The sequence below is a fragment of the Mustela putorius genome, unplaced genomic scaffold, assembly GCF_011764305.1.
Source record: "Mustela putorius furo isolate JIRA1106 unplaced genomic scaffold, ASM1176430v1.1 tig00000242_pilon_pilon_pilon, whole genome shotgun sequence".
In the NCBI taxonomy this organism is placed as follows: Eukaryota; Metazoa; Chordata; class Mammalia; order Carnivora; family Mustelidae; genus Mustela; species Mustela putorius.
This window is the reverse complement of record NW_025421325.1, coordinates 7,704,792-7,717,784: the sequence shown is the minus strand read 5'-3', so window position 1 is coordinate 7,717,784 and position 12,993 is coordinate 7,704,792. Positions and strand designations below refer to the sequence as shown.

The 12,993-nt window shown below is 41.7% G+C and overlaps 2 protein-coding genes, 2 non-coding genes and 1 pseudogene across 4 annotated transcripts; all 5 read left to right on the top strand.

The window, feature by feature from the left end:
• Positions 1–2,056: 2,056 nt before the first annotated feature.
• Positions 2,057–3,653, top strand: LOC101687812 (annotated as a pseudogene).
• Positions 3,654–3,784: 131 nt separating this feature from the next.
• On the top strand, positions 3,785–4,242 carry LOC101692358 (10 kDa heat shock protein, mitochondrial-like). The gene has a single exon (XM_045078332.1). The coding sequence runs from the start codon at positions 3,820–3,822 to the stop codon at positions 4,126–4,128; it is 309 nt and encodes a 102-aa protein (XP_044934267.1). The 5' UTR covers positions 3,785–3,819; the 3' UTR covers positions 4,129–4,242.
• Positions 4,243–7,970: 3,728 nt separating this feature from the next.
• Positions 7,971–12,076, top strand: RPS3A (ribosomal protein S3A). The gene is made up of 6 exons (XM_004758048.3): positions 7,971–8,127; positions 8,863–8,966; positions 9,313–9,500; positions 10,850–11,058; positions 11,625–11,734; positions 11,904–12,076. The coding sequence occupies exons 1-6, from the start codon at positions 8,066–8,068 to the stop codon at positions 12,023–12,025; spliced, it is 795 nt and encodes a 264-aa protein (XP_004758105.1). The 5' UTR covers positions 7,971–8,065; the 3' UTR covers positions 12,026–12,076.
• Positions 10,088–10,160, top strand: LOC123391585. Its single transcript, XR_006606275.1, has one exon. It is a non-coding gene; the product is annotated as a small nucleolar RNA SNORD73 (small nucleolar RNA).
• LOC123391586 lies at positions 11,334–11,405 on the top strand. The gene has a single exon (XR_006606276.1). It is a non-coding gene; the product is annotated as a small nucleolar RNA SNORD73 (small nucleolar RNA).
• Positions 12,077–12,993: the final 917 nt, after the last annotated feature.

Sequence of the window (12,993 nt, the reverse complement as noted above, 5' to 3'; positions counted from 1 at the left end):
TTATGTTTTTAATTTTTTAACAACAGCTTTTTCAGCTATAAAATTCCCCTTTTAAGGTACACAATTAAATGTTTTTAGTATATTCAGAGTTGTGCAACCACCACCAATATGTTATTTTATTTTAATTTTCAGCTATTCATTTTATACTTAATGTCATAGGAAACTTGACAAGAACAGAAAAAAAGGAATACCACTCTAGTACAACTATGTTGACTTCCTCTGAGTCTGATATAGATGGGCTCACAAAATAACCTGAGAGATTTTAAATTGTTATTTCTTGTGTTTTTTTTCTTTAAATTTTTAAAAAGGTTTTATTTATTTATTTGACAGAGAGAGAGCTCACAAGTAGGCAGGGAGGCAGGCAGAGGGAGAGGGGGAAGCAGGCTCCTCACCGAGCAGAGCCTGATGTGGGGCTGGATCCCAGGAACCTGAGATCATGACCTGAGCAGAAGGCAGAGGCTTAACCCACTGAACCACCCAGGCGACCCTCTTCTATTTTTTTTTTAAAGACTTTATTTATTCATCTGTCAGAGAGAAAGAGAGAGAGACCACACAAGAAGGGGGAGCAGCAGGCAGAGAGAGTAGCAGGCTCCCTGCCGAGCAAAGAGTCTGACAGAGGACTCTATCCAGGACCCCAGGATCACTACCCCAGCCTTAAAGCAGATGCTTAACCAACTGAGCCATCCAGTTATCCCAAGTTTCTTGTGTTCAATATGTCTTTTTTTTTTTTTTTACTGCCTTCTGCCTTTTATATAGTTATGATGAAGATGGAAATAAATTTTATATCTTTCATTGACTACTTTATCATAAGCATTTTCCATTTGTCTAAACACTGTTCATACTCATATTTATAATAGCTGGGTAATGGTATACCAAATGAGTATATCATAATTTACCATTTCTTTATTATTATTATTATTATTATTATTTTAAAGATTTTATTTATTTATTTGTCAGAGAGAGAGGAGCTAGAGCGAGCACAAGCAGACAGAGTGGCAGGCAGAGGCGGAGGGAGAAGCAAGCTCCCTGCCAAGCAAGGAGTCCGATGTGGGACTCGATCCCAGGACCCTGGGATCATGACCCGAGCCGAAGGCAGCCGCTTAACCACCTGAGCCACCTAGGCGTCCCTTTACTATTTATTTATTTATTTATTTTTGAGAGAAAGAGAGAGAGAGAGAGTGTGTGTGTGTGTGTGTGTGTGTGTGTGTGTGCGAGTGTGGGGGGGGGTGGGGGCAGAAGGAGAGGGAGAAAGGTTTAAGCAGATTCTGGACTGAGCTTGGAGCCCAACGTGGAGCTCCATGTGGGGCTCATCTTCTGACCCCAAGGGTACTACCTGAGCCTAAATCAAGAGTCTGAGGCTTAACTGTCTACACCACCCAGGCATCCCTTCCATTTCCTTATTTTAAAGCATTTAGGTTATTTCTCATCTTCTAACTTTATGATTAAGACTGAATAATACTTTATACATACAGGTTTTCCCCAATTTTATTTCCTTATGATATATTTGCAGGACACTGATGGTTTTTGAATCACATGGACAAATTACTTTTCAAGTGGCTTATCTTTGTAAAATACCAACAGGTATGAATTAGAGAGCACTAGTTTCACTGCAATCTGGTTAGCATTTAGTAATACCATTTAAACATTTAAGATAACCTCATCCGCAAAAACACAAACTTGCAATTATTTTGTCAGGATGATAACAAAGTAAGATTTCCTCAATTTTTCTCCATTTATGGAAGACATTCTAAACATCAATTAAATGAATGATCTACTGTTCCCTAAACTTCTAAACAAAAATTCTACTTAAAATGCTATTCCTGGGACGCCTGGGTGGCTCAGTCCATTAAGCCGATGCCTTCGACTCAGGTCATGATCCCAGGATCCTGAGTTAGAGTCCCACGTCCGGCTCCTTGCTTGGCAGGGAGACTTCTCTCTCTGTCTCTGCCTGCCACTCTGCCTGCTTGTGCGCTCTCTCTCTGACAAATAAATACATAAATAAATTTTTTTTAAAAATGCTATTCTTGGGGCACTGGGCTGCCTCAGTCCGTTGACCATGAAACTCCTGAACTTGCGTTTGTAAGTTTAAGCCCCATACTGGGTGTAGATACCTTAAAAATAAAATCATTAAAAACTGTTTCTTCTTAGTAAGGAATTAATTGTCCAAAACAGGATGGGGACGGGGGAGGAATAAACAAATACCAAACTGCTTTTACCCTAAGTGTATTTCTTGGTTCCAGATAATAGGTACACCCACTTGGATAGCCACTCTGGGTGACAGGGAAATAAATCCAATCCCAGGATCCATGGGAGGTATGAACTCTAATAGGAGGTCCTCCCTTCAGCAAACTGTGACCCCAAAGGGTTATACCATTAAGAGCTGAATTTAAAGTAGGACACCTACAAAGAATTATATCTGCATTTGAACCTCCTGGGTTGCCCAGGAAGCCTAAAGCCAAAAAAGCTGGTTTACATGCCTGCAGGACTCCAGCAGCGGACTGTACCCGCTACTTTACCTTCTGGGGCTGGGGGCGGGGTGGGGTGGGGATGGGGGGAGTTGTGGGGTAGGGGCGGGGCCTCGAGGGTGATGGTCCCGAGGGGTGGGCGCTGGGGCGGCCGCACCCCCCACCCGGCTGAGTTTCTGACCCTACAAAGGTTTTGGCCGCAGTGGGGGAGGGTCCTGGTCCCCAGCTCTGCCAGACCCCTCCCAGCATTTTAGGTGCCCCCGTGGCTGGGACATCCCAGTTCCTCTTGGTCCTCCTCGCCCAGGCCGCGCAGCCAGCCCAGTTCATCCAATGCACGCTGCCCGCTGGCTGGCCCGCCTGCCCCCCACCACAGCCATGGGCACAAGCAAGAAGAAGATGCAGACAAGAAGAATGCCATCAACCATGCGGAGCAGGCCGACGCCCATAAGAGGCTGGCTGAGAACCATTGCAAGCAGCTGGAGGAGGAGCAGCAGGCCTTCCAGAAGAAGCTGAAAGGGGACAGAGGATGAGGTGGGAAAGTATTCTGAGTCAGTGAAGGATGCCCAGGAGAAACTGGAGCAGGCCAAGAAGGCTACCAACATGGAGGCAGATGTGGCCTCCCTGAACCACTGCATTCAGCTGGTAGAGGAGGAGGAGCTGGTCCAGGGAAGCTGGAGGAGGTCAGCAGACGAGAGTGAGAGAGGAATGAAGGTCATTGGAAACCGAGCCATGAAGGGTGAGGAGAAGATGGAGCTTGAGGGATGAGCAGGAGATGCAGCTGAAGGAGGCCAAGCACATCTCTAAGGAGTCTGCCCGCAAATATAAGGAGGTGGCCAGGAAGCTGGGGATCCTGGAAGGAGAGCTGGAGCGCCGGGAAGAGAGAGCAGAGGTGACTGAGAGCTGTGCCAGGCAGTTGGAGGAGGAACTCTGAACCAGGGACCAGGCCCTCAAGTCCCTGATGGCCTCAAAAGAGGACTATTCAACCAAAGAAGATAAATACGAAGAGGAGATCAAACTGCTGGAGGAGAAGCTAAAAGAGGCTGAGACCTGAGCTGAGTCTGCCGAGAGTCTGTGGCAAAGTTGAAGACCATCGATGATCTGGAAGAGACCTTGGCTAGTGCCAAGGAGGAGAATGTGGAGATTCACCAGACTCTCGACCAGCCCCTGCTGGAACTCAACAACCTGTGAGGGTTGCTCTGCTCCCAGCCAGGCTGCCCTCCCACTCCAACACAATAAAATGGATGTTACTCAGAAAAAAAAAAAAAGTCATATCTGAAGAGACTATCTTCATCACAAGCCTCAAATTATTCCCACAGAGCTCTAGAGCGGAGTATGGACTGCGGCGGCCGGAGTCATGGCAGGACAGGCGTTTAGAAAGTTTCTTCCCCTCTTTGACCGAGTTTTAGTTGAAAGGAGTGCAGCTGAAACTGTAACCAAAGGCGGTATCATGCTTCCAGAAAAATCTCAAGGAAAAGTGTTGCAAGCAACAGTAGTAGCTGTTGGATCCGGCTCTAAAGGCAAGGGTGGAGAGATTCAACCAGTTGGTGTGAAAGTTGGAGATAAAGTTCTTCTCCCAGAATATGGAGGCACCAAAGTAGTTCTAGATGACAAGGATTATTTCTTATTTAGAGATGGTGACATTCTTGGAAAGTATGTGGACTGAAATCATTATTAAAATGGCATGAAGTGAAGCTGCCCATTCCAGTGAAGTTGTGAAATCTTTCATCATGTAAATAATTTTCATGTCTCTTTTATAATAAACTAATAGTATCCAAAATAAAAAAAAAATTATTCCCACAAATATTAGTTTTCACTTTTTTCAGATTTTTATTTATTTACTTATTTGAGAGAGAGAGAGGGAGAGGGAACAGAAGAGAGATTGTGAGTGGGGGGAGGGGCAGAGGGAGAATCAGACTCCCCTGCTGATCAGGGAGCCTGATGTAGGGCTTGATACCAGGACCCTGGGATTGTGACCTGAGCTGAAGGCAGATGCTTAACTGACTGAGCCACCCAGGTGCCCCAAATATTAATTTTCAAATGCAATGGCCAGTACACAAAGATATCTAGAAACTAGACTCTACTCAAAGAAGCAGCGCAGAAACAGACAATAGAAACAGACTGAGAAAGAATTCAGATACCAGAATTATCATACAGTGACTATAGAACAATTATGCTTACTGCCTTCAAAGAATAAGAAACTACAAAGTGACATAAATTGAAAAAGAAATAAGTTGACCTTTTAGAAATAAGGCACAGTAATCAAAATTTAAAAATCACTAGATCAGTTTAAGAGATTAGTCACAGATGAAAAGAAAATCAGTGAAGCAATTTGACACTTTACTAGGTTTGATGCAGTGTGACATTTTTCTGTTCCATTTTATTCTATCTGAATTTTCAAATTCTCAGATGGTTGAGACCCAATAACCTGATTTCACATGCCCTGGGCTGTCTTTTATTCATCATAATTAAATTAAAACAGATAATTGCACCATTTAATGTAACAATGTCAAGGAACATAATTTTTTTTTAAAGCTTTTATTACAAATAGAGGATTCAAATATGTACCTCTGACAAATCCCTTATGTGCTGATTTTGCTAGAAGAAACTAGATGCAACTGACTTCATTACTGCCTCCTCTGTGGCTTTTTTACTCTTGGGCAGAAGGAGGAATCAGATTGGGAAGAAGACAAGTTTGATTTTAATTCTGGAATAGGTAGCCTTGGGGTCTATAACATTTTCTACTGGGAAGGTATTAAACTAGTGAACTGCCACCTATGAAGTAAATTTAGGGTTACTGTAAGTATAGAATTAATAGAGTTTATTAGACTCAATATTATATTTATAAGGACTCATTGATTTCCATTGTCACTAGTTTTCACCAGCCTGCAGTGAGACAAGAAAAATATGATCTAAAGAGGTTTTCATAAAGTTGATTTATTTATTTAAAAGGACTGACTTGGGGCTCCTGGGTGGCTCAGTGGGTTAAGCTGCTGCCTTCAGCTCAGGTCATGATCTCAGGGTCCTGGGATCGAGTCCCGCATCGGGCTCTCTGCTCAGCGGGGAGCCTGCTTCCCCCTCTCTCTCTCTCTCTCTGCCTGCCTCTCCGTCTACTTGTAATTTCTCTCTGTCAAATAAATAAACAAAATCTTAAAATAAAAATAAAAATAAAAATAAAAGGGCTGACTTTTTAGAGGATATGTTCTTTATTTTTATTTTGGGGTCAAAATATAACTTAAAAATGAAGTGATACAGATAATAAATGGCAGTTATCTTTTTTAATAGGTTGGTAAAATTCAAAAATTGCAATTCTATTGGTTCTAAAATTATTTTGAAAATCTGGATTGATCCATAAAGTCCAAAAGACTGGGAAAACCACTGATGTTATCTACCTCTTATTTTTTTATACAACAAACATTTTGAGGGCCTATGATGTGCTAAGTGAAAGGGCTACAAAATAAGAAAATGACCGCACTGTCACTCCTGCTGACAGTAAGAAAGGAACAGGTTTAATCCATAGTTACTAAGAAGTTAAGTAGTATTAGGTCTTCTGGGAACGGGTCTGAGGGAAAGCCGGTTTGTCTGGGGACTCCAACTCTTACTAAAAGAAGAAATGAGGCTAAGCAGTCTTACAAATGCACAGAGGGAAAAGGAATGAGGGAAGAGAAAACTGTTTAGGGTAGGGAATTTTATTTTATTTATATATTCTTAAGACTTTGAAAGAGAGGAAGAGCACGAGCAGGGGTCGGGGCAGAAAGAGAGAAGCAGACTCTTTGCTGAGCAGGAGCCCTCAATCCCAGGACTCTGGGATCATGACCTAAGCAGAAGACAGATGCTTAATAACTGAGCCCCCAAGGCACCCCGAGGGTCAGGAATTTTAAACAGGGGTTGGAGACCTGGTAAAGGCCAAGATGTAGTGATAATGAAAAGAGATGAGGAGGGCCAGATAAAAGAGTTTTTGTTGGCTTGGCTACGGACTTTAATTTTTGTTGTTGTTGTTATTATTGTGAAATTGCAGTAAACAAACAAAAAACCCAAACCATGCAGCACCTGGGTGGCTCAGTCAGTTAAGCATCTGCATTCAACTCCGGTCATGATCTTGGGGTCCTGGGATTCAGTTCTTGCTCAGCGGGAGTCTGCTTGCTTGCCTTCTCCCCATGCTTGCTTGCTTGCTCTCTCTCTCTCAAACAAATAAATAAATAAAATCTTAAAAAACAAAAACAAAAACAAAAAAACAAACCCAAGCCATTTACCATATTTACCATTTAAAAAAATTTTTTAAATTAACATATAATTATTATTAGCCCCAGGGCATCTTTACCATTCTTAAGTGCACAGTTCAGTAGTGTTAAACATATTCGTATTGTTATAAAATAAGGACTTTATGGTGTAAGCGCCTTAGATTAATGGTATTACTGAAAGATCTCAGAATAGGATTGGAGATTTAGGAAGACTGTTTTGGATGGTGGGAGTAGTAGGAGGTAGGGGATGGAGGTTAGGAGGACTGAAAGGGATTACAGGATTAAAGGTTTGTGGGGCCTTGTGAGTGGGAACCGGTTTCTGGCGTGGTCACAGGGTTTTTGCCAGAGGGAATGTTAGGGACCAGAACTCAACGTACCTCTGGCTGAGTACCAGGCCTGTATGGGCCAGCTTTCCAAGGGCTGCACTACTTGAAGCTGTGAGCCTCATCTAACCAGGATGTATTCTGTTAAAACCCTAGAATTAAAAAGACTTTTTTTTTTTTTTTTTTTTTGCATCAGTTGCAGAAAAATGAAGTTTGGTGATTTTCAGCTTTTCTTGAAAAATTAAAATCTTTAATTTTGTAAATTAAAGTGGAATCATAGTGGAATCATAAGACAGTGGAATCATAGTCCCTCAAGGAAACAATCACATTAACTTCGTTTTAATGTATAATAAACCGACAGAAAAGTGCACAAGTGTGTAACTTGATGTTCACCAGTGACCATTCCCCACTAACCAGCAATCCTATCAACATGCGGAACACTCCCAGTATCTCTGAAGTTATTTAATACTGCGTATTCAAATCCTACTAATTTATTTAATCCTACTAATTTATTTAATCCTACTAACAACCTTATGAGGCAGATTATATTACTATCTCCTTTTTAAACACAAGGAAACTGAAGCACAGACAAGCCATCAGGCTAAATATTGAAACTAGCATCTGAACCTGGATCTGCTGTCTGATTCTGAATCCCACACTCTCCAGAAAAAATGAGCGAACCGGTAAGTTCTTTTTTAACAACGTGGAAAGGCGGCCTCCTGCCACCGACACTTACTTCCGGGCGTCAGAGCCACGGAAACCACACGCCACCACTGGCTCGAACCTGAGGCCGCCAGCGCCAGCGCCCGCCCCTCCCGAGCGCTGCGTCCTGGAGAGCCGCCCGCGGCGTGCTCCGCAGTCTCCACACACGTGAGGGCGCTGTCGCAGCTTCAGTCGGAGTTCCTCTTTCTGTTGTCGCGATATCTTTGACGCCGGAAAAACGCAAGACCGAAGGTCCCGTAGATGGCACGCCTCTCCCAGTACGCCTAAGTTCTCGCGTGAGTTTTACTTCCGCCCTTTTGGCTCCCTGAGCAGCGCCATGGCGGTCGGCAAGAACAAGCGCCTTACGAAAGGCGGCAAAAAGGGAGCCAAGAAGAAAGTGTAAGTGTCTCATGTCCTGGCCCCCAGCTTTTTGGGCTCATGCTGGGCTCGGCAGGCGGGTTCTGGATGGTGGTGTGAGCCGGATGGTGAGGATGTCAAGTGGATTGCGAGGGCCGTGCCGAGTCGGTAAACTCAGAACGGCGGCCTGGGGGGTATGGGTGCTGCATCGCTACGGGCTGGTTTCTTTCCTTTGGCCTTTCGGGTCTTGGGCGCCCGCTTTTGAGCGAAATTGCCGATGATCTTTGGGGCTTGGGTGTTTCGTATTGTGGGTTTCTTGGCCTTGTAAATCTCACGGGTAGTCGATGGTACCACTCCCGAGAGCTTGTTCACCCGAGACCCCGCACCCCTTCCTCCGCTTGGGCCAGGTGGGACCCTTGGAGTTCCTTTTGGGTTCGTGTGAGTCCTTGCAGAGGCAGGGCTACCACTACGTGTTTTCATGCACCCGGAAGGCTCAAGAGACGTGCATGTAACTTGGCGGCAGTGCTTCTTGTGAAGCCGAAGAAACGATGGGGTGGGAAGTGTGTACATTTATGGCGTAACTTTTTCGGTGTCCGGTCTGTGTACAGTGAAGCCGACCGTGGGAAGAGCTAAGTTTGCACCTCCCTGAAGGGAGTAGGTTCTTAGACTCCAGTTGCTTACATGAGCCATTTATGATCCTTAGAATGAGGAAAGTTTTAAAAACTCAGTAAGAATTACGTGATCTGCGGTAACAACTTACTTGTTTTTAAAATACAGGGTTGATCCATTTTCTAAGAAAGATTGGTATGATGTGAAAGCACCAGCTATGTTCAATATAAGAAATATTGGGAAAACACTAGTCACAAGAACTCAAGGAACCAGTGAGTATTTTCTCGTTTTGTTTTTTGTTTTTTAAATACGCCTGCTGGTGGGAGAACTAAGTAGAATGGTCGCAGCTTTGGCCACGGTGGTGCTTGTTTGGTACAACACTTGGGGAAGGAAGGTGGTGCTTTGAGAATTAGTTAAGAAAATGTGCTTAGGTATTATTTGAGTTTCTTGTGAGGATTGTCAGTAAGTCATGGGTGTCCACATGGAATTAGGCTAACAAAAGTTAGGGTCTTTATAATTTACATTAACTTTCTAAGTTCAACCTTATGCATGAATGTTCTTGGCTGGCTTGACTTTATGTGGTTCTTAATGATAAAAACACAATTTATTGTTTTCTAGAAATCGCTTCTGATGGCCTCAAGGGTCGTGTATTTGAAGTGAGTCTTGCTGATCTGCAGAATGATGAAGTTGCATTTAGAAAATTCAAGCTAATTACTGAGGATGTCCAGGGCAAAAACTGCCTGACCAATTTCCATGGAATGGATCTTACCCGGGACAAAATGTGCTCCATGGTCAAAAAATGGCAGGTAAGAGCAGAAGTTTCTTAGTGCATGGTGTTCTAGCGTGCATGGTCAAGGATGCCCTTTTGGGAAAAGAAGGAACATATGTGATTGAAGTAAATTGTATTTCAAATCCATGACGTTTTGTAGCTTTTATCGAGTGCTGACTCCGGGGATTGGCACTCTTGAACTTGAGTAAAGCAGTGAGTGAGCCATGATCATCGTATTTAACTGGAGTTCAAGATATATTTATTATCTTTTTTTCCCAGTTTTTAAAATTAGGTTATCAGAGTTGGTAAGAGTGGCAAAGCTTCTTGTGAGGTTGGAATCTTTGCTCAGTTTCCCAATTGTGTTCTCTTTGGCAAGTAACTTAAAGCTTGCTGGGCTTTGATTCCTTTATCTAAAATGATATGTAGGTAAGAGTATCACTTCTTGGGAGTTACAAAGATGAAATAAAAGAGCCATGAAAACATGCTTATACACAGAATTTGTGCATAATGCACAATGCTTTGACACAAAGCACTTAGAAAGCATTGTTACTACAGGAAATAATAATTACATTGGTTCAGATGTGTTTGGCTAACCATTCAGTTTTGGGATGTTTTGTATATGGGAATGAGTGATGACAAAATGTTTCGGTCCCAAATGATACATACTGATTATACCGTTACATTTATTTCTGACATTCCCTGAAGGTTTTATGGTTGAATTTCTGGAAATACTCTAACGTCCTTTTGCTATAAGTGTATTACTCATTTTTTTAAATTAAAGTATACAGTTTACAAAATGCAAAGACGGTATTTGTTTTTGTTGCTATCTAAGGTAGTTTTCATTTTTTACTTGAGGCAAAAATATGAGTAGTTAGTGGATTACTTACTAACATTTTAGCTGTGAAATTAAATATTTAATCATCATCACACTTTAGTTTGGAACAAAAGTTACATTTAAAAATATGCATTTAGTGTTGTAGTAGTATTTCACCTATTCAGACAATACTTTTTAAAAAAGAATGACCTAAGTGTAGACTAGAGTCTCAGAACAGGTTTTCTTAGATGCAGAGGTATATAGTTGATTGGTGGGGGAAAAGTCTGGCATGTAAAAGAAATGGGGTTAGATGCTGCTGAGATTGGGATAGAAGTGTTCACCTAGAAAGTAGAGTGTTGAGAGGACTTGGTATTTATTTAATTAGACATGAAGGGTAGTAAGATTTGGAGTAACTGGGTAAGTTCACTTCAAGGAAGTTAATTCTGTAAATTAGGCGTGTAGTTTGTATGATGATCATGTACTTGATATTTCTAGCATTTTTATACTAGAATTTGAGGGCTATAAATTAATAACATTAAAACCTGGTACATCTGACTATCTTTTTTCACTAGACCATGATTGAAGCTCATGTTGATGTCAAGACTACCGATGGTTATTTGCTTCGTCTATTTTGTGTTGGTTTTACTAAAAAACGGAATAATCAGATTCGGAAGACCTCTTATGCTCAGCATCAACAGGTCCGCCAAATTCGGAAAAAGATGATGGAGATCATGACCCGAGAGGTTCAGACAAATGACTTGAAAGAAGTGGTCAATAAATTGTAAGTGTTTGTTTTCCTCATACCTCGTAACAATGAATCTCTTCTTATCCCTCTGATGAAGGACTTCTCAGACCTGTGTTTAAATCCTGTCTGTGAAACTGTCTGGCTATATGTCCCTTAAAATATTTTAAGTGCTCAGTAAATGTGATTTGGTTTTTTTATCCTTATTTGAATGAAGCAATCTCATAGTGAGACCTGAAGTATAGGAAATGTTTTTGTCTTAATTAGAAAATATACTGAAAAGGCTAAACTTTCTACTGTCAGTGATGTATGGGAATAGATGATGACAAGATGTTTCGGTCCCAGATGATGTCCACTGATAAAACTGTTAACATTTTTCTGATGTTCCCATGCAGTTGGTTTGAGAGGGTAGAATAGAAAAGGCAGAAAGATCAAATGCTAACTTTCTTACTAACTGGCTGTATAATTTAGGTCATTTAACCTCTACCCTTAGAAGGACTGTCTTACAAGACTGTCTTATAAGAGCACTGTCTTGCAAGAGGATTTGAGTGGATTAAATGAGGTGGGTATTAATGTGTATATATTTATCCTTTACTGGTTTGCAGGATTCCAGACAGCATTGGAAAAGATATAGAAAAAGCTTGTCAGTCTATTTATCCACTCCATGATGTCTTCGTTAGAAAAGTAAAAATGCTGAAGAAGCCCAAGTTTGAATGTAAGTTAAAAAGTCATAGGATTCCTGAGAAAAATGTGCAGCAAGATATATTGGTGTCTTGTTTTTTTGAGACCAGATAATCTTTTTTTTCTGTCCTGCGTATATAGTATTGAAAACATTGTTTTAAGAAAATGGTGTGCTATAAAAATTCTTTCTTTCTTTCTTTTAGTGGGAAAGCTCATGGAGCTTCATGGTGAAGGTAGTAGTTCTGGAAAAGCTACTGGGGATGAGACCGGTGCTAAAGTGGAACGAGCTGATGGATATGAGCCACCAGTCCAAGAATCTGTTTAAAATTCAGACATTAAATGGTGACAAATAAAAAATCTTATTTGTGATGTTTAATTTCTGATGATTCTTTTTAATAATGTAGGCTTGGTGAATCAGATACTCTGAACTGATGATGATGCAAACTTTTCTGAACTGTTGAATGGATTTTATCCGTTGCTCTGGGTTACTAAATAGCTGCAAAAGGTAGTGATCCATTTTAAGTTGTAGTGATCTGGATGGAAGTACTATAGAGGGGTAATAAAAGGAAATCTTTTTTTTTCTTTTTTTAACATGGTGTATGTTTTTAACATTTTTTTTTCTTTTTTCAGGTTTTGTTTATTTATTTGACAGAACACAGGCAGGGGGAGCAGCAGAGGCAGAGGGAGAACCAGGCTCCCTGCTGAGCAAGGAGTCTGACCTGGGACTCAGTCCCAGGACCTTGGGATGACCTGAGCGGAAGGCAGACCCTTAACTGTCTGAGCCACCCAGGCATCCCTTAAATGGTTCTTGAACCATCTGGAAGGCTTGTTAAAATAATGGCAGGGCCCTGCCCCAGAGCTTCTGATACACCGATTGCAGTGTGAGACCTGAAAACTTGCCCTTTTTTTGAAATTTGAATTAACAAAATTTCCTGGTGATGGTGATGGCCAGGGACCATACTTGGAGAACCACTAGGCTAGACTGATTGAATAATGGCATAACTTTTTTTTTTTTTTTTTTAAGATTTATTTATTTGACAGATCACAAGCAGGCAGAGAGAGAGAGAGGAGGAAACAGGCTCCCTGCCAAGCAGAGAGCCTGATGCAGGACTTGATCCCACGACCCTGAGATCATGACCTGAGCTGAAGGCAGAGGCTTAACCCACTGAGCCACAGGTGCCCCTAACTTTTATTTTTTAATCTAAATGATTTTTTCCCTAAAGCCTCAAAATGTCATATTGTGTACTAGTACTGGGAGTTGAACTTGGCTAGAGAAATTGGTTGTTGATCCCT

Bases quoted from the DNA above. Each gene is read 5' to 3' on its own strand.
- LOC101692358 (XM_045078332.1), top strand. From the start codon at position 3,820: ATGGCAGGACAGGCGTTTAGAAAGTTTCTTCCCCTCTTTGACCGAGTT.
- RPS3A (XM_004758048.3), top strand. From the start codon at position 8,066: ATGGCGGTCGGCAAGAACAAGCGCCTTACGAAAGGCGGCAAAAAGGGA. The intron at 8,967-9,312 runs GTGAGTATTTTC...ATTGTTTTCTAG, and splicing joins CACAAGAACTCAAGGAACCA to AAATCGCTTCTGATGGCCTC. The intron at 11,735-11,903 runs GTAAGTTAAAAA...TCTTTCTTTTAG, and splicing joins GAAGAAGCCCAAGTTTGAAT to TGGGAAAGCTCATGGAGCTT.